The sequence below is a fragment of the Penicillium psychrosexuale genome (assembly GCF_028828465.1).
Source record: "Penicillium psychrosexuale strain IBT 29551 chromosome Unknown utg000003l, whole genome shotgun sequence".
Taxonomy (NCBI): domain Eukaryota; kingdom Fungi; phylum Ascomycota; class Eurotiomycetes; order Eurotiales; family Aspergillaceae; genus Penicillium; species Penicillium psychrosexuale.
In genome coordinates this window covers 1,816,309-1,840,109 of record NW_026643188.1, presented here as the reverse complement: position 1 = coordinate 1,840,109, position 23,801 = coordinate 1,816,309, and the positions used below count along the sequence as shown (strand labels likewise).

Here is a 23,801-nt window from a genome sequence, read left to right as displayed (position 1 = left end):
ATCCACTGTCCTAGCCAATTACAGCCCAAAAACTGAAAGTAGATCAAACCCAATAATGGAAGCAGTATTTCAAAACAATCACCTTGGCTCCATGCCATAATGCTTTATATAAAACAATCTGCAGACCACCCTCCCGCCAGTGGGACGCCGCCCGCCAAAATAAAGCCAAAGAGATACAACCAAGGAGAAAAAAAGCTAAGAAGGAAGTGAAAGCCAACCAACCAAAGTGGGATTGAAATTAGTGCTATAGAGCAGAAATCAATGGTAGCCGCGCCCAGAATCAAAAGAGCGATTGATATCACTGTTGAGATTGAGGGAAGATGATGACGACGTGGAGGTAATACCACTGTCGATACTCCCCGAATGACCCATCATATCACGAGATGGTGGACCGCCGATGTTGCCCGCAGCACCAACGGCCATCTGCTCCTTGAGAGCTTGGAATTCAGCAAGTTGTGTTTGTAATTGCTGTAGTACCTCGCTAATGGGTACGGCGTGATCGCTGAGGGTATCGCCTGGCTTGAAGGGACGCATCATATGGCGTATGGAGAGTGTATTGATGCATACCTGGAATTTGTTAGGATTGGAAGTATAACGAAAGGGGAGCCTGTGTGATACTAACCTCGATGCGGGTGACTTGTTGGTCGACCAAACTGAGAACGGTCGAATCGTTCAGCTCACCTCCGTGCCTCTTAACCATGTTGAACAGAGCGACGTTCGGCTCTCTGAAGCTTGGTTCACTTGGATGCTCCATAGCACCACAAAGGCGTTCGAGACGGAGTGTGACTTCCCAGAGACGCCAAATGACGTTTGTCTGGATGTCAAGTTGGTTATCTGGGCTGATAGTTGCAGCGGCGCTATCACGATCCTGTGATTCTTCCGAAGTGATCATGCGACCAGAAAGCGAGGAGGGGTAAACAAGGTAGAGGGGTTCCGGATTTTCCAGACCCTTCAGCTTTCTTTCACCTTGATCTTTGATAACGAAACCTTGGCTGTTGAGCTGTTGCAGTTCGCGACGAATGTTGTGGCCGAGACTATCGCCCCGTTGGTTACTGTCGGTCGAGCTAGTGGATGCAGAACGCTCAGCATCCGCGAAAATCTCGAGGCTGCGGTGGATGTCGGTCATGAAATCGGAGGAAACGAAAATTTGTCCTCCATCCGCGACGGCAGAGATTCGCGAAGCACGATTCACCATTGGACCGAAGTAGTCCATTCGACTGGTGACCGGATCTTTCGCGCAGACAGGCTCGCCCCAATGGCCACCCATGCGGACAGACAGGCCACGGAAAATAACATTATTGTCCATGTCGACCACAACTCGGCACTGGGGCTGATCGAGAATCTCTGTAGGCCACTCAGCTTCAAGAAGCTGGTTTTGACAGTTGAAGCACCACAGCAAGGCAGCCGTCGTGGTTGAGAAAGCCACCATGAAAGCATCACCTTCTGTCTTGACCTCATAGCCACCGAAGATCGCAAGTTGCCGGCGCAGGATGTCATTGTGGATTTGAATAGCAGAGCGCATCGCATCCGGACAAATCTCCCATAGACCCGTGGATTTCTTGATATCAGTGAACATGATAGTCAATTCACCCTCGGGAGCATTTACATGTTCAAAGCGCGCGAGTCGCGAATCTCCAGGACCATCGCGCTTCTTGGGACGCTTGGCGGTTGGGATGATTTGCTCTTCAGCAAACGTGGATGAGGCAGTGCTGAGAGAAGGACGAGGCTTTGGGCGTCGCCTTTGAATTTCCCCAACGCCAAGAATCATCACCATCAGCTTGTTGGTGGCACCGAATGAGATGGCCAAATCACGTAACTTTTGAGCTGCAAACATCAAGTCTGGCTGTTCTCTCCTAGTAATGTCAATCACCACTTCCGGAGTAACATAATCCCAGAGTTCCTTTGATGCCAACACGATCATCTCATCTTGTTCCGTCAAGGTGACGTGCATTGTAGCAGGGGCGGCAATGACAGCAGGCATCATAGGGAAGTGGCCGAAGCACCTCGATACGGTGAGTACGTCATTCAGCTTTCCGGTGCGAGACACGAAACCTCCCGCTGCACGAATGCGTGCACGCTCGTTAGGTTCCGCGGGATCATGATTTTGCGTCAAGGAAAGCATTGAACCATCTGAACGGATCAAAATAGCCTGAGCATCACCGACATTAGCGGCGTACAAGTCCATGTTGTTCAGATACAAGACAGTAGCGACACCCCCGGACTGAATGTCGTCCTGATTGAGCAGTTTGGCCGCAGTCGATCCTCGATGGTACTGCCGGATCTCACGGTCATCAATGGACCTGTAGGCAGAGCCTGCCATATTCTTGTTCAATGCCAAGAATGCCCGTCGGAGTGCATCTACTGGTGTTTCGCCGTGATCTCGCTGCAGCTTCTTAAGCTCATACGAGAAAGTAGATGTGAAATTTTCGTGCAAGTACTTTGCGACGCGAGAACCACCACTGGAAAGTGTCTGTCCGTCAAACATTCCCAGGAGCGTTTCCACATTATCTTGCTTCAACCGCGGGACAATCATATCAATAATAGATAGATGCTCGGTCTTACCAAGAGAGTCGGCCATACCGTAGGCGAGAGTGCCAGCCAATGAGGCAGATGTCCGCACGCGGCGATCTTCAGTCTCCTCTGGGATGGTGGGAATGGTGAGTGTGACATCCATCAGTCCCAAAACACGGAGGTGAGTCAGGGAGTTGAAATCAGTCAGGTCAGCACCATTGGCGGCCGGAGGACCCAGGGAGGCGATATTTGGCTTGATTTCTAGACGCTTGTTGCCCGAGAAATTCAGATACTTGAGATTACGGTTCCAGTTCCAGTTCCAATCATAAGGCCAGTTTGACACGTTGTATTTGAGTCCGTTGCTCCCCACATCCAGAGTAGAAAGCTTGCTGACCTTGCAAAGCTCTGCAGGTAGGACTTGGAACCGGTTTGCGTTGATATGAAGAACCTTGAGATTGCTTCCCTCTTCTAGGTCATCGGATGGGAGAGAGGTCAACTCGTTACCGGACAGGTACAGCTCTGAAATCAATGGCCACCTTTTGAGAATTCCTTGCGGTAATTCCGTCAGGTCATTGTAGGAAAGGTTGACAATACGCAGCTCTGGGAGCAAAGATAGTTCCCGGAAAACATCATCTTCAAGTCTATTGTCGGCAAGTGAAAGTGTTCGAAGGGACGCCGCAAACGTCATTGCCATTTGCTGAGAGAAGTTTGAGTCCTTCCGATGCCCCGAGTTGGGGTCGGTATATGATGGCGACGCCCCCGATACCTTCCTAGTAGATTGGGCGGTTGAAGGATTCCGATGCCCGTTCGGTGACACAAGATTCATACCACCATTGGATGTTTGACTGGGTCGACGTAGATTTTGTTCATCCAGTGGACCTACATCTTCATAGCTGGGGTTTTCAGCAATGCCTGGTGTAGTCCCTGGTGTGCTTGCAGGTTCACCGGGAATTTGAGGGTACGGAGCACCGCATTTTGGAAAGGACGACAGAATGTTGGAGGAGATGTTGAGTATTTCCAGCTTGGCACAATGCCAAATTTCGGCTGGTAGAGAATTCAAATTGCACTCCCTCAGATTGAGATGCTTGAGCTCCGCAAGGCAGCCCATAGTCGGAGGCAAAGATGATAGGGGGTTCTTGATCATGCTGAAGCGTTCGAGTCGACGCAACTTGCCGATCTGAGGCGAAACCGAGGAAATATGATTTTTGTCGAGGACGAGCTTCGTTATATTCGGGCAATTCTCGAAAATTGTATCTCTGAATTGGGAGAGCTTGCCAGAGGCGAGGTTTAGAGTAGTCAAGGTTGGCATAGGGGCGTCAACATCAAATTGCGTCATAGGGCAGTGGTCCAGATATAGACTTCGCAACCTCGGGAAGGAGCCTTTGAAACGCGATACAAGATTGTGACCAAAGAATATCTGTTCTAGTCGTGGAAGGCTAGAGAGAGCATCGATATTGGTGATAGCATTGAAGCGTCCATCAAACTCCTTGAGGTTCACTAATTCCCCGAAGGAATCATCGAGAGGCCCGCTCAAGTTGTTGTTTGTCATCCAAAGGCGTTCGAGAGAGGTCAAGCGGCCGATATTGGGAAGTTCTTCTATGCCATTGAAGCTGATATCGAGATCAACCAGACTCTTGAGGTTGCAAAGGAAATCAGGGAAGACCTTGAAACTATTTGACGACATGTTCAGGCTTCGCAGGTTTTGGAAATTGCCGAAAGAGCTGGGAAGCTTGGTTAACTGATTGTTCGCCATTTTGATGCTAACAAGACCAGTCAGTCGCTCGAGACCCGCATGATCCAAGTCCTCGAGACAGTTGTTTGACACATCCAGATAGGTCAATCGGCTGGCTAATCCAAAGCTGTGTGGAAGGAACGCAGCCTCATTCCCGATGAACTTGATCTCTCGCAGATTGATGCAGCTTTGAATAAAGTCTCTGGGAACGTCTAATGACAAATTCCGCGACAAGTTCAGTGAGATGATCTCGGAGGATTTTGCGTAAAGCGTGATTGGAATAGTGACAAGACTGCGGCCTTGGAGATCCACATGGCTGAATTTTTGCACTTTGTTGAAACCTGGTTCACTATCGAGACTGCTGTAACCGCTAAGCTTTGTCGGCAAGAAGATGAACCGACAGAGATAACTGTGATCCTCGCGGCCAATATCTCCGATGCGGTCCTTTTGCGTATAGCCAACTTGTTCCAGCAGCCGCTTTTGCATTTGAATAGGTCGTTCATTGTGGTCAAGTTGCCGCGAAAGATCATGTTTTCGCAGAACAATTTCATAATTGTTGAGATGATCTTGCAAGAAAGACTTTCGACCAAGCATCAGGAGGATTTCGGACACCGTAGCATTCGGACCAGCCGATAGCGTGGCAAAGGTAGAATCAATTCGGAAGATTCGAATAAAGTACGAAGTCTCACGATCACGAGGACCGACGCGGGTGGGTTCTTCCGTGGTAGGATCTTCCAAGGTAGGGTCAATGGGCCCCCTGACCTGCCAACTTTCAGGCGCATTCCACGGCTTTTCGAATTTAGATTCGTCGCCGGGTGTGATCGCCCCATCCCTTCCACGCTTCGTTTGCCCGGGCGAGGGTGGACGGACAATCCCTTTCAGGTTTTCCATATCGACATCAAGATGGAAGAAATGCTTGTTCTCCTCTTGAGTTTTCTCGTCCTTGTTGGGGTTATAAAGTTCACCACCACCACCACCACCTTGATGAGTGAACACACGACGATTACCAAGCTTTCTTCCCACCATCAGACCCTTCCCAGTATCTTTCTTTCGATCAGAATCTACTGACTCTGCGTATCGAGAGGAAGTACTTCCTTCGAGGCTTCCTTGCCTATCGCGTCGTGGGGGAGAAGAGTTCCTTGATTTGTCATGCGACTTCCCGAGGATCTTTTTGATGAACCCGCCGATTCTGGGATGCTGTGAGTTCTGATCGGGGTCTCGGTATGCGCTACGCACACTGGGTGTTGGACTTGCCGACCTGCCCCCAAACGCAGTAGAGTCGTTCATGTCAGTCGCCGAATGCAGGTAGTTTTCATTAAACGGCCGCGGTCCAACGTCGTCTCTGCCAGTAGCAGGTCGGGGTTGGGACCATGCTAGATCGCCAGCAAGGGTGGGGTTCTCTTCTTTGCTTCGTGAGGAACGATGCCTGCCAGGTCCCCGTCGGCTTGGGTCCCTCTGTCCCGAAGGACCGCTTTCCGAGGTTGGAAGACGCTGGCCACCGGGGCCGATGGGTACATGGCGCACTGGCGCCTCCCCATACTGCGGGATGTCATTAAAGCTCTGATAATCCCATGGAGTGATGTCACTGGAGGGCAACGGGTTATTTGCCCGTGACTTTTGGGATCGTTGCGAGGAGTTGGACCCCTCGGGCGTATTGCGTGAGCCATCTGAGTTCGCCCTCTCTCGCGCCTTCAACTGGTCGACTGGTCCCCCACGCCTGCTCGGCGGGTTCTGGGAGCCATCGTCATCCTCCCCAGGCGCATGATAGTCATCTCCAAGTAAGCCTTTCAAATGCTTCTTTCGGAACTTTTGGCTAATACTAGATCTAGAGCCCTGGCTACTGACCGTGGTTGCACTTGCAGCAGATGGCCGGCGATGTTCCCCATGGGATTCAAACTCAGCGGGTTCGCTCGCAATTGTACGTCCGGTCGCAGGACGAAATGTGGTTGACGCAGGCGAAGCTTCATGTTCAGAGTAATCGTGATAGAAAGTACCGCTAGCATCGGGCTGACCACTGCTGGGGACTGTGGACCACGGGGCAATCGACTCGATCTCGTCGGAGTCGGCGCGAGATGAGCGAAGGGGCGGAGGTCGGGGACTCGAGACAGATGATTGAGACGGGATATCTCGATTGTTTGGAATTATCAAAGCCTCGCGGTGATTGCTAAAGCCAGCGGGTTTGCGTTGCTCGGTGGGAGAAATATCGGGGGAATTCCATGACCACATGGAACTTCCCCAATCAATCCGAGGAAGTTTTGAGGAGTCGGGCCTGGCAAAAAAAATAAAGAATTCTTAGCGCCTCTTCTTTTTGAGCATGGATCCAACGCGCCATGACCGCGTAGAGAGTCAGCAGGTCGTTGGAGAACAGAAGCTTACTTGGGGTCCATGTTCAAGGAACTGGGAAACGTGTCGGCATTGTGACCTCCCGTAAAGGCTTCATCTCCATCTCGAGAGTAGCTCTCAGAGTGTCGCACGGTATCCTGCGACCTCCAACTATTTGCAGAGCTGTCCGAACCCTGACGGTTGTCCGGTTGGTTGGGGTCCCGCGCCGGCATGGCTGCGCTCAGACTCGGCCGAATGCCACCACGGCAACCCTGTTCAACTTGCAGCCAGCTTTACCTTGGGATATGGTGATATTTCAGAACTGTCCAGCATTAAAAAAAACCGATGATTATCGGATGATGTGGGTGACCGGGGGAGCTGCAACGTGTGGTTGTCAATTCTGCTGTCTCGGGTGCTAGCGCCACGTTGTGGAGGCCGACCCGGCGACGCGGTAGAGAGTATAATAGCTGGAATACACTCCGTAGGACATCCAATTTGAATTGCGGACGAGGAAAATCAGTGAGGTGGCACCAAGAGCGCGAGGAGTTGGGAGAGCTAGCGGGGGCGTGAGGAAAGCGGAGGACGGCGTATGAAAAGCTGAGGCAGACCGAGGCTGTAAGACTAGCGTCGGGCGCGAGTGTCAAAATGAGGCGTTATTTCATGAGGTCTTAGGAGGTGATTGCGATTAAGGGCAACCCGGGCGCATACTGGCAAGGCGTACGGGGTGATTATTGAGGTCCAGGGTTAATTGGGGGGGAAGAAGGAGAGTGGGGATAGTCGTGACTCGTGACAAAGGCGGATCAACGTAATGACGATCGAGAGCAAAGCCAAGATCCCTATAAAAAAATCAAAAGGACCGAAGCTCGACATGAGATTCATGTAATAAGGGAGAGATGGAAGAATAAACCTGTGTGAGCTTCGGGTACTGGGCCATCGGAAGTCATGAGGCTCTTAGCGCCAACAACTTCGCTTAAGAAAATACCTTGGGAACATCTTCACCCTAAACTAGTAACTAGATTACTTGGAGACGAGGTGCATGTAGTTGAAACTATTCTTTGTATTCCCTTCCATTTCTTTATTTCTTCCCTTGTTCACCTCTTCTCTTTGAGGTTTTTTTATAGATACTATATAACCTTTCTCATTGGGTATGGTCCGTGATGCTGTCCGTGCTAGGCTGTGGAGCTCCCCCGTCTTTATTCTGCTTGACTTTTACAGTCTTCTGTTCTATTTTTTTTTACATTTTCTCGCAAGTAGCTTGTATAAAGTAACCAAAATCTCTGTAAAGCATACAAGTGTGGCATACTTCCATTGCATAGCCCTCTACGGGGTATAGTCGAGTCATTAGACCGTCATCCCCGCCCCGGGGTGATTCCACTCTCGAGGTTATCGAGGCTGTAACAAAGAATCCTTGTAGCATTTCCACGGTTGTACTCGTATTTTTTTTTTTTTTTGGCCTCACTGGAAGGTGATAGCTCGGATTGCCAAGGAGTGCATTGCTACCGTTGCACGGCTCATTTTCCCTTCATTGCAATCTATCAGGCCTGTGATATATCCATTCCAGCTATAAGAAAGATATGGAGTACTTTGGATAGGATAATTCTACGAAATAAAACCCATCGATTATGATATCATGGTACACAGAGCTTCAGTACTATACGTAATAGCCCTGCCCATAGAACAGCCCTGAGATACAGGTAGGCTAGATCAAAACCAGTTCGGGTAACCTCGATCGCGCAACGATTGAAGATGAAGCACGCTTTTTTTTTCCTTGGAAATATCTAGATATCAAATACGCTCTTAGACTTGAACTAAGCAGGTATATTGCTAGTCGTTAACGATAGCCCTAGGCATACATTATATCTCCTTAGTGTGCTCCCTACGCTCTAAGCCAGTTCCTAGACGAGACCATTCATCTACATCTTGCTATTCTAGTAACAGCGGAATGTCGAAAGTGTGTCCATGCGGTCATGACACCACCTTAGCATAATCTTCGAGCTCATACTCGGTATGAATGTAAGAGTCTAGGAATGTAATTTAACTAGGATAACCTAGCTTCCTAACAGTTTCATGATTCAACACACTAAAAGGTGGGTCTAGCAAAAGCAATCCGCTGGAGACCACTATTCCACGGCACCTGCAGATCAAGACGAGTGGAGCAGCATGATTTTTCCGTGCCCATTGTCGCTTATTCAAAGTCGAAATGGTTGACTCACGGCGTTACAAACCCACGTGTCAAGCTCCGAATCACTCTGAACTATATATGTCAACACCACACCTGATCTATAACCTAAGATATAGCTAGACCTAACTCGATATTTGCACGAATCTCGGCTGTGGAATTGGTGTTGATTTCATGTCGGTTTGAAGAGTAGTGGAGGCCGCCTTACCACCGCTCACAGTCATAGTCTTTTCGACAGGACTGTGCCCACAGAAAGCCGGCAATTAGGTCAAACATGGTTAGAATTTCGGATGAGAATGTTGAAATCCATTCAGCAGCGTTACATGTAGCTGGAAGCATAGAATGGATTGCGTAGAAAAGCCTAGAAAGCTCATCAACAACTCTCACCGCAAGAAGTTTGCGTCCTAAAGATAGCCCTATACTCCGACCATCCTGATTACAGTAAGTTCAAACGGCATCTCTTATGGCCCACGGTCTTATGTACCAGTAGTCTTTCACTTTTGTGAAGATTTTTCCTTCTTCTTCCGGTTTTCATACTTAGCCAAAGAAAAAAGTCATAAGTATCGAAACATAATAGGACTCATTGGTCTATGTTTTTCCCGTGCCCAACGGATCGCCCTTGCATCGATCGCCTACATAGATCGGTGGCTTTATATCGACCAAGATCTAGATCAGCGAAGAGTGCCCATTAAGTCAAAGTTACAGATATTAAAGGCTCCAGGTTGGTCGTTCAAGTCATATCATTCATCAGGCCGCTACATAGAACTAATGAAAAATGGCTGCCCAATGGTAGGTAGCCCTGGCCCGAACATTGGAACCACGACTATTGATTAGTATTAACACCTATTTGTTTCGGATAGGAGACAAGGGCTCCGTATGGAGGCGGAGTATGAATCACTGTCATGCAGAGAAAATCTTCATGAGATCACATCTCTAATAATAGGTAAGAGTAAATTCGAGAGGCTGGGATTGTGGGTCCTAATATACGTGTGTCCCCTACCGCCTGTTAGTTTTGCTTGGGCCTTGCCGCTCTTTCAGGAGACTATTCTCATCGAATGGATATCTATGTTGTAAGTATGGAGTGCGGACCGTACCCCGTACGTATTCTCGATCGAAGAATGCCTAATCGAATATGTTTGTCACACAAATAGTCATTGTACATGCAGTGCACACTAAAACTGTTGTACATTGGCATCTGAACTGCACACCCGTCGAATGTACGGGGGACTACATGGAATGACTCCATGTAAACTCCATGGAGACAACGTGGCGAAGCTCTCGGTAGCTGGCACAATCTCGATCCGGGGATGGATATGATTGGTCCAATGACAGCCGGGACCCACAGATCGACCGAAAATGGAAGGCACGGAAACAGAGGAGGCTGGCACCTGCCCAGATTGTCTTAAGACCGTCGGGGTACTCCCTTCACTTGGAAATCTCCTTTTCACTCTTCTTCCTCCACCTGTTACCCATCTCGTATCAACTCCAACAACTCATCTTCATTATTGCATAATAGTCAACCATTACTTATAGTTTATACTCGGCTTGGCCCACCATGCGGTTCTTTTTTGGTGCGGCTTTAGGCCTGCTCTCTTCCACGCTGGTCGTGGCCCAGACTTATACGGATTGCAATCCGACCAAGAAAAGTGAGGCTCATAATTTCCGTTGTGTCAGCAGGTCACTAACAGCTAGTAGCATGTCCCGCTGATCCTGCATTTGGCCAATCTGACAAGACGTTCGATTTCACAAGTGGTGCATCGGATGCTTTCAAGTCCACTGGATCCGTCACATATGACTCAACGAATGGTGCCACCTTCACTATTTCGAAGCAGGGTGATGGCCCGCTGATTCAGTCCGGCTGGTACATCATGTTCGGCCGCGTGGAATGCACTATCAAGGCAGCAGCAGGCACGGGAATCGTGAGCAGTGCAGTTCTGCAGTCCGACGATTTGGACGAAATTGACTGGGAGTGGCTGGGCGGAAACAACGCCCAAGTGCAAACCAATTACTTCGGCAAAGGAGACACCACTTCATATAGCCGTGGCGCCTACCACGACAATGCCGGAAACCATGATGAATTCCACACTTTCTCCATCGACTGGACCAGTACCCAGATTGTGTGGGCGATTGATGGCAAGACTGTCCGTGTTCTCACACCCGAGACGGCAGACACCAACCAGTATCCACAGAGCCCGATGATGATCAAGGTCGGTGTGTGGGCTGGCGGTGATTCGAACAATGCCAAGGGCACTATTGGTGAGTGGGACTGTCCTGCAAATTACTTGGATCGTGCTTGCTAACAGCTTGTGTTTGTGCAGAGTGGGCTGGTGGTGAAACAGACTATACCCAAGGCCCCTTCAAAATGTATTTGAAGTCAATGACCGTGACGGATTACTCCACCGGAACTTCGTACAAATATGGTGACACAAGTGGCTCATGGCAGTCAATTGTTGCAGAAGGAGGCAAAGTCAATGGCAACAAAGCCGCTGAGCCCACGTCGACCGAGTCCGCACCTTTAATTACTGCGACCATCGACAGCGTCCCAGTTCCCTGGAGTGGAACCCACAAAGAAACCACGAGCTGGGTAACCCCAAATGTTTGGCCCTGGGTAGCGACCGACTCTCCTTCGGCCTCGTCGACAGGATCCCAGTATGACTGGGAGTCTGGTTCTGGTCAAAACAAGCCACCAGGTGGAGGCTCAATGAGTGAGCAATCCCCCGAATCCCTTTCTGATTAGATCTTCCGTTAATATCGAATCTTTCCCCCACAGTCTACCTTCCGCTTTATGTCAGCAGCATTGCCTTTTTATTCGGTTGCCTTTTCCCGCTCTGGCGTTGAGATTTCGGGACCACACCAGCTCCTGATATGCAGGTATTGTGCGCTCTTTTGAGTGTGTTATTTTATTGAGTTGTACGCTTCAGCGTTTGTATTATTATTGATGACTTCATTGGACCCGGCGTTGGTTTATATTTTTATTGGACATGACACATGAGCCATGACTTCAACGGCTAACGAAACAGCCGCAGCATTTGGGTGGTTAGAGGCAGCCTCTTTTCTTGTTTACACTTTACTTTACCATTCATAGATGCCAAAATGGGAATACCCAATTGATGAGACACGCGTGCTCTACATACATTCATAGCTTCTTGGACTACCCATAACTAGTCTTTTTGTTAACACGCCCTATTACTCCATATATACAAACAGTTATAACTCTCACCTATGTGGGAATCATTATATGTACGATTGCAAAAAGGATAGAGATGCAACTTACGTCTATAACAGGATCTTGCTGGTACAATAGGCATAGTCCGAGATTTCTGTCCCAAAATAGCAACGGGGCTCTGAGTTTGGTACGGAGTACACTCTATCTTGATAGGATCATCACGATGAGGGATTAAAACAGAAAAGTAAAATACAAACAGTCTCCATCATGAGATAGACAACTGCAAGCATTTCAAACAAACATTAGGCATGGACCAGGGTTTCACGGTAATCAAGGGAACAAAAAGAGATACGGAGTATAAGAAGACTTACTCCCTACAGATCAGAACAGGAACCGGAGACAAATGTGATCCATGGTTCTTTTACGGAGCCATCTGTGAGATTGGAGGAAATCCCTGATGAGAATTCTATCCTTTACAGCATCTTTATCCTTTACAACATCCTCACTTTAGTTTCATTTGTGACTATATCATCTCTTTCGACTTCTTCCTTCGCAATATCAGTTCTGACTACTTTCCAACATGAGCGACAAAATCGTTACTTTCAGTGGCCATCGAGCTTTAGCTCTTCCAGAGATCGTAAGTGAAATCCTCGTTTGGACCAAAGACACATGGAATGGCCCACGTTGGGTATTGAATTGCGCCTTGGTGAATAAGACGTGGTTCCATGAAGCCATACGTATATTATGGGGCTCCATCGAAATATCAGGTGGGATGCACCTCGACGAGGTCATGATAAAAGTCTCCCCGGACCGACGCCAGATGTATGCCGACCTTGTGAAGGCTGCAACTGTGAAAACATACAGCCAGAAGACTGAAGCAGTGGTACAGCCAGCTCTGGAAAATTTGGTCTTCCCAAATTTACGCACTTTGTACCTTGCTCTAGTCTTTCGCGGCTGGAGCACCGAAGAGAGTATCCGTGCCCCAGCTTTGAATATACCAAATCTCCGGACACTTTATATCGAACGTTGGCATGCGCCCATCCAACTATTTCCTCACCACTGGGACTATCTTACTGGTCGGATTCCGGTTTGTTTCAATGGCTATCCTTCTGCTGCAGTATATAACTAACCGCTGCTTGTATACGTCTAGAAGCTTTTCCCAAGGTTGTTGAATCTTCGAGTTGAGATACCAACCATTATTTATATTGCGGGCTTTGAGGCTCTATCTGAAAAGTTGCCAAACTTGGAATCTATCGAGTTTGAGAAAATCATGTCCCTGTCGGAGGTGGATGAGGATGAGGATTTATTTAGTGATTATTCGGATGGGGAGGACACGGAGGAGGACACAGAGGAGGACACGGATGAGGATTCGGGTGAGGATTCGGGTGAGGATTCGGATGAGGAGGATTCGAATCACGAGAATATGGATACGGAGGAAGCGACCCCAGAGTCCACCTACAGTGGGCTTACCCACAGTGAGCACACATACAGCACGGATACCTCCAGCGAGTACACCTACAGCGAGTCTATCTACAACGAGTACATCCTTGGCGATGATGCGGATGACGAAAACGGGGATGACGAGGATATTACTAGCGAGTATGCATATAGCGAGGATATGGGTGAGGAGTGAGGAAGCTAATGCAGCCTCTTATATCTACATTCTCTCAACAATTGTTGTATCGTGTTTGCGTGAGATTGTACAGTACTTTCGCTTGAGCTCAACTGGACAGTATAGCGCAATTTGACCTAGTTTGCTTTCTGATAGGTCTAACATGGATGGAGAGGTCAAGTGTATGGTGGGTGCGATGGGTAAGAAGTGCAGCGGTACGGTTTTTCAGAGAGCCTAGATAATGTTAGCCGTCTATAACTTTCTTCTTTGTCACTTCTTTTAATCTGTTAGACTGACATATGTCGAGCACACCACCTGGGCAATGCTTTCCCTAAAATATCTCGTTTGTGTGAGTCAAGACCTAGAATATATCGCAATTGATGATCGTGACAAGCTAAATGATTTACTAATTCTGACTGCCCTAATATATCTCCAGTCATCGAAATATCTTCCAATTTACTAGATACATGAGTGATAATATGTTGACTTCGTCTGCAGCGAATAGGGCGCATCTAACAAGGAGGGTCTTTCTCACGAGTCGCCGCTTTCTTTCGAACTTGATTCGAGATTGAGTATCCTATGCTCCGACATGCCAATAGCTAGCCCCAACGTGATTATTAGAATTGTTATATCTTCCTATCGATACGTTGTAAATATCTAAAATGTAATATAGGGACCTATGACCTCTGACATAAAAGACCCGTCTTCGCCGGTCATCCTCGTTTCTCTCACTTTTTCATTCTTCCTACCTCTCTATCTTGCACTCATCACCGCCCCCTTTGTTTTACTCTGGCCCCTACCGACTACTGCTCATTTGCTTTCAGGCCGACGCATTCCCCTTTCATTTTTGCCGGAAATGTCGCTTGGTCCGACATCCAGCTTGCATGCTTGTCACCTAGGATAATCAGAAGAGAGTGAAACTGAAAGGTCTGTCATTTCTACTTAATGTCTCGCGCGTATTCATGGACAGAAAGTGCTTAAAGTCACATGGAACAGAAACAGATCAAAACGCGATAACGGCAAGATCCAATCAATTTTCTTATGTTGAATAAGAACTTAGAGCGCATACTCAACTTACATATCGACTCACACAGTTCAAATGATATATAGCGCTCAGTCCATTCCCCGGCTGACCCAGTTAGTCTGGTAACTGGGCCATTCACCTATATAGTATTGATCTACATTCCAACAAGTAAGGTCTAGTCACCTAGCTCTCTTTGAAATCGATGACCAATCCCGCACCCGCCACACCTCTTCATGCCCAGTGCAACTTGTCCATCCTTTCATAATAGCTGGCGTCCGTCTCTCCATCTTCCTTTGGTATGTCGACAGCCTTCGAACAGAGTTTAGGGTGGCACACACCGAGGGCATTAGTCAACGCTTCGTCACACTCGTTGTCAACCCTATAATGGTGGCAAATCCGGCAGTTGCTATGTGTTTGGCCGTATGCAGTCCTGATTGGAGTAACAGCCGAAATCGTAGCAAAACCGATTAGCTCGTTCCGTGAGTCCTTTTTCCAAATTGTAGGTCACTAGCCAATCGCCGGCGGGCTCATGCTCGGGCAGTTTGAGCTCCGGGTTGCGCCTGTTTATTCCCTTTGCAAACAGCACCCTGGCATAGGAGGGGTCGAACACGAATGTCGTCTCGCCGGTCACAGAGTTTTTTATTTCCGCCGTAGCTGAAATCTCGTCTATAGCGATGTACTCCTCCGGATTTGGTACAGTTGCCTTCTCGATTTGTTCCTTCACGTGCTTTGCAGTCTCAGCATCGAAGCGGGTGTCGATAAAGTATAACTTGTCTTTGCCGGCCGCTGCCACGTATGGAGTATCCGGCGCCACAACCTGGAGGCCATGTCCTGTATTGATAACTGCTGGTACGTAGCTGCCCCTATACTCTTCTTGAAATGTTGGCGAGCCCTCGCATGGTCGGAACGGATTCAGAAGCATGGTGATTAAAGTAGGAAGAGCATTGTCCCATAGGGACAAATTGATTATATAGGCTGATTTCGTGATTGGTTGAGCCTCGTGATCGGCCGACCTCGTGTATATTGGCTGACTTGGAGTCTTTTGGGTTTCAGGTTTGGGATAATGAAAAGGGACAGAGCAACGATTGCAGACTTGAAGAACTCTTTAACAGGATAGTCCAGAGGAACGTGTATGTTCAACGTCTCAACTTTTGCCATTGGGGGCTTATCAGGGTTTGGAATGATGGTGCCTTTTATAGTCGTTCGGCGACTGAAGCATTTTCTTTCAGAAGGACTGGGGATGGTAATTTTTCTTTGAATTGAGGAAAAGGGACTTTCACTATTCGTTACTTCCAATCAGCGCATCGGAACGCGTCGATTCGACCTCTGTGGTTTATCATATCATATCTGTAGCCAGTAGCTTAGCGCTCAGTAATCACACCGGAGCACCGCAGGGCTTAGGAGAGTGTAACGGAAACCGGAAGTCCGGCGGAAGTCTGGCGGAAGTCTGGCGGAAGTCCGGGGCTAATTCTGGACAAGGATGATTTTAAATGGCGCGTTTGCCAAAAATACCACGTATACCAACTAGCATGGTTGACACACTGGAGTTTCCACTTCATACCACCTTTTGCAAATATCATAGAATCCATTGGATACTAACAATGCGCTCAAGTTCGCGATAGACCTAGCCCTCATCCGTAGGTGACCCTCAACTGACAGCATACAGGATGAGTGGAGATATGGTGAAAAAAATGACATAACAATCTTCTTCAAGCTTAATGAATCGTTCCGTATGAAGTCTCATAGACCATATCAGGTACTACCTAGCACGACCCCTTTGCCAGTTGTCTGACCCCACTTGGTCTATCTGCCCACCTAATTAGTCCTCTGGGAACTGTGGGTAAGCTTCCCAGGATACACATGGATCGTGCGGGGTAACTCCACAGGGGCAAGATGATTTAAGAATCACTATAGCATTACTTCCGTAGACTACTGAAAGGCAGGCAAGGGCTGGACCAGAGAGACTCCCTCTAACCTCATGGAGGTAAGGCTACAGTTTTAATGGGGCGCATCTTGATAAAGGGAGCATCCTGATAATCCAGTAGGTTATAGTGCCCTTATTTAGCCAAGAGAGACCTCTACTCGGAAATTAGTTAAGCCGACAATTGGCTGACGTGATGTAATAGCTTCTCTCGCAACATCGTTCAGAGTGCCACTAGTCCAAATTAGGCCACTAAAGCAAGAATGATGTTATTGGGGGGAGGTAATACTGAACTGGATGTGTTCACCAGCTTTGCCATCAACGCCCTCCCAAACCTGGGAACTCAAGGTTAGATTTTTGTATCCAATTCAGCATCCTCAGTTCTGAGCATTGCAAGAAACGCCCGTGCACAAAGGACGCTTGCATATATCCTCGATCAGTTAATGAAAGCGATCAAAAAGTCGACGGTTATATGATGCACCGTGATTCTGCGATCGGTCTCGGTGCGTAGGCCAAGATGCTGACGATAAAAGGTTGTTTGCGGGTATTGTAAGAACATTATTAAGACAACCTAAGATCAAGTGTAAACCCCCCCCCTCCAAAAGCACAGCAGACAATTCAGTTTTGAGGAAAAGGCCGCAGCTCAAAGGAGCTTCGAAATTAGTGAAAAGATTGATCTTTTCTCCCCTCAGAATTGGATTATGGCCGCCGGTCCTAGGGAAATGAAGATCAGCATTATAACACTCGTTGAAGAGGCGAAGGTGCCTACAAGGTTACAAATTCAGGTGTATTCCACTAATTGGCAGCGCTGTTTGCGTCTATATCACAGAAATTCCAGCAAACTGCTGTTTATAAATATTCGCTAATTGGCACTTAAGGCAAAGATGTAGGACACAACAAGCTTCTGCTACGTTATGGCAGAGAATGACCCTGATAAGAGGTTGGTTTACCTCGCATACTAGCATATCTTTCGTGGCTCGAACTCCCAGGTGCGAAAATTGAAGACAGTCAAAGGATTGATTAAATAGAATAAAATCGCATTGGTTTTCACAGGTCCCTATATTCTCAGTGTGATAAAGTAGACTGTTGTATGTTGTAGTATGAATTAAGGAGAGGAAAGTGGGTCCATTGTAATTGATAATGTCAATTGACCAATAGAAGCCTTCAATATACCTGAGTATTTATGGCTCCATCGATCGCCAACGTCTTATGTCATCTAACCGCCTCCGCCACTGGGAATCCACTTGATTTTTCGATTATTCAACATCCCGATGCCTCGGCTAGTCATATAATCATCCATCGCCTCTGCATTTGTCATGCTTCTTACAAACTCCAAGTGCTGCACCATTTCAATATAAATCGAGATACGATCTTCTCATATCTAATTCCGGACAATGGGCGATGACACAGCTAAACCGAGTGGTCGCAAACGCGGCCGTCCGCGAACTGTGACCGATGATCAAGAAGTACCAGAGGTGGGTCATATCCCAACGCTCCAAGCCAAGCGCATATGTATGCTTATAATCATTAATTTATAGAGACGTCGCAAACAACTCCGGCTCGCGCAGCAGGCATATCGCAAAAGAAAGGAGACCACGATCGGTAACCTCCAGAATCGCGTACACGAATTAGAAACCGGCATCGAGAATATCAGCCAGTCTTTCCTCTCCTTCAGTAGTCTTCTTATAGAAGAGCAACTTCTTTCACAATGTCCACATATCGCATCGGCTCTTCAAACCATAACTCAGCAATGCGTGTCGCTTGCGAAGGCCGGGAGTGATGATCCGACTGAGGGAGCCCTCACCCTCGTTCGGGCCGCAAAAGACTCTCAAGCCACAAATAATAATTCAGCCGCATATTCAGAAGCTTCGACCGATGCCGAGGATATAATACGATCAGCCGCTATGGGCTGGCCCGGCCCTCCTACTCCACCATATCAAAGTCAATCCATCCTTCCATTCGACCTCGCCATGTCATCACCCACTGTTCAATTTCCTCATATCACTCCGCCATTATCGAACTCCCCTTCAACACTAGATCTCCTCTCTAGTAATATAGTGCCTGACAGGCAGTGGAATATCGCACAACGTCTAGTCCGAACTTGCTGTCAGGGCGGATATCGCCTTCTCATCGACAATCCAAACAGCCCCACAGTCCCGCATATCTTCGGGTCTGTTCTGAGTCTGCCAGAACGCAATCGTATGATCTCAGGCTTTTCCGATGTCATTCAGGACAAGACCGGTGCCTTGACGGATCACAAGGCTAGTGTGCTTCACGCCCTTCAGTCCAATATGAACACATTCACGAACGAACAACTCCAGGTCTCGTCTAAAATATGGCAAATCGCACTCGAATCAGCTTCCGGTGAGTGGATGGACGCCATCGGAGTGCAAGGATACCTGCGCGACAAGAGAGCGATCTTTGAGAACATGCCTGATTCCTCTGGCCGTCTTGAATACTCTGTCTCGCCATTAATTGATATGACGACCTTCATCAAATGTGAGTATTTAGGAACGGCATGTCTTGAAGCAGTCCACTAATGTCACCGTAGCCCTTTCAAAAGAAGCCATATGCGTTGGGAGTGGACCGGCATTCCGACGACAGAGCGTTGAAAAAGCTCTTCGTCTGGCAACGATTAGTGTGCCGTGGGATTTCGAGAATCTTTGTGATTTATAACGCCATCTGTACCTGTAAAATATAATGCACGCCCTAACTTCCTAGAACAATATCCCACTCGTCCATCCAATTTCCACATTGCCAATGCGAGTCCTCTAGTTCAAGCCCCACAGCAATCGAACGAGAGTCCACAACTCCCGCGCAAAGCGCCAATACGGAATCGCTTTGATTAGGACGCGCAAGCTAAATCCTCCACCGCGTTCTAGCTCTGATCCCAGGGCCGAAGATTGCCGCGCAAATTGCTTGAATTTCGAATATTCACACCACCGAGAGCTCATAAACTATTACAGCGGGCATGTTGTGGACGTGGTCATATCAGATCATCCTATCATGGTGGAGCACTAGCACCCTCAGGTGCACGAGTCAGTCACCAAGCGTGTCGTATAATGGTTGCGATAGGGATGGATCTTCCTTGCTGCCGATTTCTGAAATTAGATCTTTTGAGATTTCTAGCAAGAGCTCATGATCAGGAAACCATCTATACCATTGAAGTTAGTCGTATCATCTCAGGAATCATGATACATATTGGTCTGCTCGTTTCTCTCCCTTAGTTCCTGGTTGATACGAAGTGAATTAGAAATGGCCTAACCTACAGAGTATAAACTTATAGGTTACCTTTTAGCTTCAAACTCTTGCACCTTCAATCTACTCAAGATAGTGCGAATGTTACAATTGTATTGGGATGAACTACTATAGAACGACTATTTTTTCGATCGCGGTCCCCAAAATCTACTGTGGAATCGTGTTGAGCAATGAAAATTAGCATACTTATCTCATGCGCATCCTCCATCTCAGCTTTCCAAGCAATTTTCCACTTTTACGCCCTTCGGTGACATGTGGATCTCCGGTTAGCATCGCAGGAGGGGTCGTCTTCGCAGTCGTCATTGGCTCGGCGTGACTCACCTTAAAGGATCAGACCTCTCGATATTTGAAGCAGTGATAAAGTCATCACAGAGCCAACTTCAGTCATTGCGCCTCGTTTTTTGTGTTTAAATTCTCTTCCTCCCGTTGACGTTGCGGTGTTCCGAACTTATCCGACTAGCATTTCTTGCATTGCCCCAACATCATGACCGCGACAACTCAATCAACTCCATTCGGCAAGCCGATGCTGAAGCACTGGCTGTTCGATCCTGCCTATAAGAACCTGAACCATGGGTCATTTGGTGCCCATCCGATTCCGGTTAAGGACGCACAGCGTGCCTTCATGGATCTCGCCGATGTGCGGCCAGATCCATACATCCGCCGATACCACGCGAAGTATCTAGACGAAGCTCGTGAGGCTGTCGCAAAGCTCCTCAACGCTCGGCGTGATGAGTGCGTGTTTGTTAAAAATGCGACTACCGGCGTAGCGACGGTACTCTATAACTTGGATTTCCAACCGGGTGAGGCACTTATTTACTTTGAGCCCGTCTACGGTGCTGTTGAGAAGGGTGTTATCTCGCTCCAAGAGCATAGCTCTCTGCAGCCCAGGAAAGTATCTTTCCAGTTCCCCATCACCGAAGACGAGCTAGAACGCCGTTTCCGCGAGGTGATTCGCCAAACTCGTGAAGAGGGACTGAAAGTCCGGGCCAGCGTCTTCGATGCCATCGTCAGCAATCCGGGTGTGCGCTTCCCCTTTGAACGGATCACTGCAATCTGCCGTGAAGAGGGTATTTTGAGCGTCATCGATGCTGCGCACGGCGTTGGAAATATCCATCTCGATATGGAGAAGCTACAGCCTGACTTCCTAGTATCAAATTGTCACAAGTATGAACTATCCCCAATATTCTATCCTTTCCAATAACTTCAGCAAAATCCCAAATATTGACTCGGCTTCATAAAGATGGCTCTACACACCCCGCAGCTGTGCAGTCCTCTACGTCCCACGCCGTAACCAGCATCTTATGCGCACCACCTTGCCAACATCTTGGGGATTTATCCCAGCCCCGGCTTCTCCCGCGACTAACGCCTCGGTGCTGCAGGACCCGAACGCTCCCGTGACAAAGACTGCATTTGAGCAACTCTTCGAGTTCGTCGCCACTACTGATGACTCCGCGTACATTTGCGTCCCAGCAGCGCTGAAATTCCGCGCTGAAGTCTGCGGAGGCGAGGATGCTATTATTGCATACACCCAACGTGTTGCAAATGAAGGCGCAGACGCTGTTGCTGCCGCTCTCGGTACCGATGTCTTGCAAGAACCTGATCTGAAGCCTGGACAGGAGAGCCGTATGCGCCAGTGTGCCATGACTACAGTCCGGCTGCCTATTGCTGTTGCTTCTGCCGGAAAAGAGGAATCCTCCGACAAAACCGCTTTGGCCGTGTTGTCTGAGGAAGAAGCTGCTAAGGCAGCTGCTTGGATCCAGACGCAGTTGACGGACGTGCACAACACTTTCCTGCCAGTTTTCCGCCATGGCCCTTGGCTATGGACTCGTCTGAGTGGCCAGACTTACTTGGAGACAAGTGATTTTGAATCTGTTGGGCTTGTCTTGCGTGAACTTTCTGAGCGGGTTGCGAAGAAGGAGTTCAAGGCTTGATATTGTCTATATTTAGCATTGATCAAGTAGCAATAATTGCAACAATCACTATAGACGTTCATAACCAGGTTTATATTGCAGTCAGGAGTAATACTTAAGTCAAAACTAGGGTGGCGATACTGCCTACAACAGTTGTAGGAATAGTCGATTTTAGGGCTAGCCTTACAAGTTCATGCAGGGCAAATGTCGAATGAACTAAGGTTCTTCAGACTAAATTAGGAAAGGAAACGGGGACTGAAGATTATTGCGCCATTCAAGCATTGGTAGAATATGTTGCCTTTCTTTCGCCATATCACACCTTTGCGGGGTGTCCGGGTTCTTTAAATACCAATTCTCAACCCCCAAGGTCCTCTAAATTAATCTATTTGAAGTATACTGAAACCATCATGTCTGTCGCAAAGGAATTCGAAGCAGCTAATGCCAAATACGTCGCATCCTTCACCAAGGGTGACCTACAGCTACCCCCGCAGCGGTACGTCGATGACGCTCATTCTAGCTCCAACTTTTACCCCGGTCCCCTGCAAAAAAACATATCTGACTCTATTTCAGAAAGACAGCCGTGGTGGCTTGCATGGATGCGCGCCTCGGTCCGTATACTCTGCAGTACTTCTGATGGATAATGATACTCACACCTAAGTATCCTAAAGATCCCGCCCGAGCCCTCGGCCTTGAAGAAGGCGATGTCCATGTAATCCGCAATGCCGGCGGCAGAGCCACAGATGCACTACGCAGCGTCATCATCTCGCAGCAGCTGCTCGGCACCCGCGAGATCGTTATCGTGCATCATGTACCCAACCCCTACAAACCATTGAGATTAAGCCTAGACCCTGGCTTACATCTTGTCAATCTTTGGACTAATTGCTGATTATCTTCAGACCAACTGTGGAATGCTCACTTTTACCGACGAGGAACTCAAAGATAAGATCCGTGCGGATCTACACCAGAACGCCGATCATATTGCGTTTTTGGCTTTCAAGGATGTCGAGCAGAGTGTTCGGGATGACATTAAGATATTGAAGGATAGTCCTCTTGTCTTGGATGTTCCTATCACAGGCTATGTGTATGAAGTTGAGACTGGAAAGATTGTTCGTGTTGAAGAGAATTAGTGATTGACAATGGTAAGCTTCGATGCTGAGATATATACTAGCAGCAATCTATAAATGTGACCAAATTCCTGTGCTACTAGACCGAACCTAGGGCTATGCATGCATGAGATGAATCCTGGGTCATGTACAATTTTGGCAAGTATGTAGCATACCACAACTATACTTATGGCTTAAAAAGAGAAAGAGAGAGAGAGACAAAGAGTAGAGAAAAAGATATAACGCCCTCGGATGCTCCGACAATAAAAAGATCGCCAATGGCCAAGGAATCAGATCCCACACGAAAAATATACAAAGTGGTTATACTCTAGACGGACACCCTTTAGGCTGTCATGGCCTGCCAATCCTCAACAGGTGTTTATCGTCTTCTGGCTCCCTTGATCACCAGACTACCAACGATACCCGCGACGAGAGCCAAGCCACTAACAATCGCGACGCCTACCAGACCCTCCTTGGCGACTTTATCATCGATGAGCGACCCAAGGCTGGCAGCCTGGAGGTTTGCAGGCTCCTTCTCCAGGAGCAAATCGTTGTATCGGCGGGCTTCGCCGTAGTTCCCTAGCTTGAAGTTGCCGAGGGCTAGATAATAGAGGCATTCGCGTCGTCGCTCCGGAGCTCCACGGAAGATCTCTGAAAGCAAGCGAACACCTTCTTGCTGTTCGGAACGGATGTTGGATTTGATCAGACCCTATCCAAGATCACCCCCGCATAGGCGGGGAACACCGGTTAGCGCGGGCACACCTGATCAGGGCTAGATAAACGATACCCATGCGTAGTTGAACTTTGTCTGGATCCCGACATAGTCGCCTTCTTTCTCGTATTGGGCTCTCAGGACCTGTAGCTCCGCGGGTTTCAAGGGACTGTGTCGGCGGTAGTCAAGTCAGTTCGGACGATTCCGATTTTTTCTTTCGGGCTTTATCCGCAGAAAACGAACCTTTCCGCATCAGCGGCGTCTGGAGTGACATAACAAGTCAGCAAGGCAGTCTTCAAACATCAGGCATCAGGCAATCAGTCGGAACCACCTACATGGAAGATTGGACAT

At 48.2% G+C, this 23,801-nt stretch overlaps 9 protein-coding genes across 9 annotated transcripts; 5 read left to right on the top strand and 4 right to left on the bottom strand.

Annotated features, from left to right (window-relative positions):
- Positions 1 to 258: 258 nt before the first annotated feature.
- On the bottom strand, positions 259 to 6,798 carry acyA (adenylate cyclase acyA; the record flags this gene model as incomplete). Its single annotated transcript, XM_057185551.1, has 3 exons — positions 259 to 567; positions 623 to 6,512; positions 6,620 to 6,798. The coding sequence occupies 3 exons, from the start codon at positions 6,796 to 6,798 to the stop codon at positions 259 to 261; spliced, it is 6,378 nt and encodes a 2,125-aa protein (XP_057042321.1).
- Positions 6,799 to 6,980: 182 nt separating this feature from the next.
- On the bottom strand, positions 6,981 to 7,400 carry N7518_004623 (uncharacterized protein; the record flags this gene model as incomplete). The annotated part of the gene is made up of 2 exons (XM_057185550.1): positions 6,981 to 7,186; positions 7,274 to 7,400. Coding segments are annotated over 2 exons (333 nt in total), but the record flags the coding sequence as incomplete, so codon positions are not given.
- Positions 7,401 to 10,299: 2,899 nt separating this feature from the next.
- Positions 10,300 to 11,481, top strand: N7518_004622 (glycoside hydrolase family 16 protein; the record flags this gene model as incomplete). The annotated part of the gene is made up of 3 exons (XM_057185549.1): positions 10,300 to 10,390; positions 10,440 to 11,000; positions 11,063 to 11,481. 3 exons carry the CDS (start codon positions 10,300 to 10,302, stop codon positions 11,479 to 11,481), a joined length of 1,071 nt encoding a protein of 356 aa, XP_057042319.1.
- A 1,009-nt stretch (positions 11,482 to 12,490) lies between these two features.
- On the top strand, positions 12,491 to 13,543 carry N7518_004621 (CAZyme family GH16; the record flags this gene model as incomplete). Its single annotated transcript, XM_057185548.1, has 2 exons — positions 12,491 to 12,997; positions 13,061 to 13,543. The coding sequence occupies 2 exons, from the start codon at positions 12,491 to 12,493 to the stop codon at positions 13,541 to 13,543; spliced, it is 990 nt and encodes a 329-aa protein (XP_057042318.1).
- A 1,234-nt stretch (positions 13,544 to 14,777) lies between these two features.
- On the bottom strand, positions 14,778 to 15,468 carry N7518_004620 (uncharacterized protein; the record flags this gene model as incomplete). Its single annotated transcript, XM_057185547.1, has 2 exons — positions 14,778 to 15,032; positions 15,055 to 15,468. 2 exons carry the CDS (start codon positions 15,466 to 15,468, stop codon positions 14,778 to 14,780), a joined length of 669 nt encoding a protein of 222 aa, XP_057042317.1.
- Positions 15,469 to 17,861: 2,393 nt separating this feature from the next.
- Positions 17,862 to 19,143, top strand: N7518_004619 (bZIP transcription factor; the record flags this gene model as incomplete). The annotated part of the gene is made up of 3 exons (XM_057185546.1): positions 17,862 to 17,942; positions 18,006 to 18,966; positions 19,019 to 19,143. 3 exons carry the CDS (start codon positions 17,862 to 17,864, stop codon positions 19,141 to 19,143), a joined length of 1,167 nt encoding a protein of 388 aa, XP_057042316.1.
- Positions 19,144 to 20,209: 1,066 nt separating this feature from the next.
- N7518_004618 (putative aminotransferase family protein (LolT)) lies at positions 20,210 to 21,656 on the top strand (the record flags this gene model as incomplete). Its single annotated transcript, XM_057185545.1, has 2 exons — positions 20,210 to 20,889; positions 20,966 to 21,656. 2 exons carry the CDS (start codon positions 20,210 to 20,212, stop codon positions 21,654 to 21,656), a joined length of 1,371 nt encoding a protein of 456 aa, XP_057042315.1.
- Positions 21,657 to 22,042: 386 nt separating this feature from the next.
- N7518_004617 (beta-class carbonic anhydrase) lies at positions 22,043 to 22,762 on the top strand (the record flags this gene model as incomplete). Its single annotated transcript, XM_057185544.1, has 4 exons — positions 22,043 to 22,128; positions 22,206 to 22,243; positions 22,304 to 22,443; positions 22,532 to 22,762. The coding sequence occupies 4 exons, from the start codon at positions 22,043 to 22,045 to the stop codon at positions 22,760 to 22,762; spliced, it is 495 nt and encodes a 164-aa protein (XP_057042314.1).
- Positions 22,763 to 23,117: 355 nt separating this feature from the next.
- N7518_004616 (mitochondrial fission 1 protein) lies at positions 23,118 to 23,801 on the bottom strand (the record flags this gene model as incomplete). The annotated part of the gene is made up of 4 exons (XM_057185543.1): positions 23,118 to 23,447; positions 23,526 to 23,619; positions 23,694 to 23,712; positions 23,786 to 23,801. The coding sequence occupies 4 exons, from the start codon at positions 23,799 to 23,801 to the stop codon at positions 23,118 to 23,120; spliced, it is 459 nt and encodes a 152-aa protein (XP_057042313.1).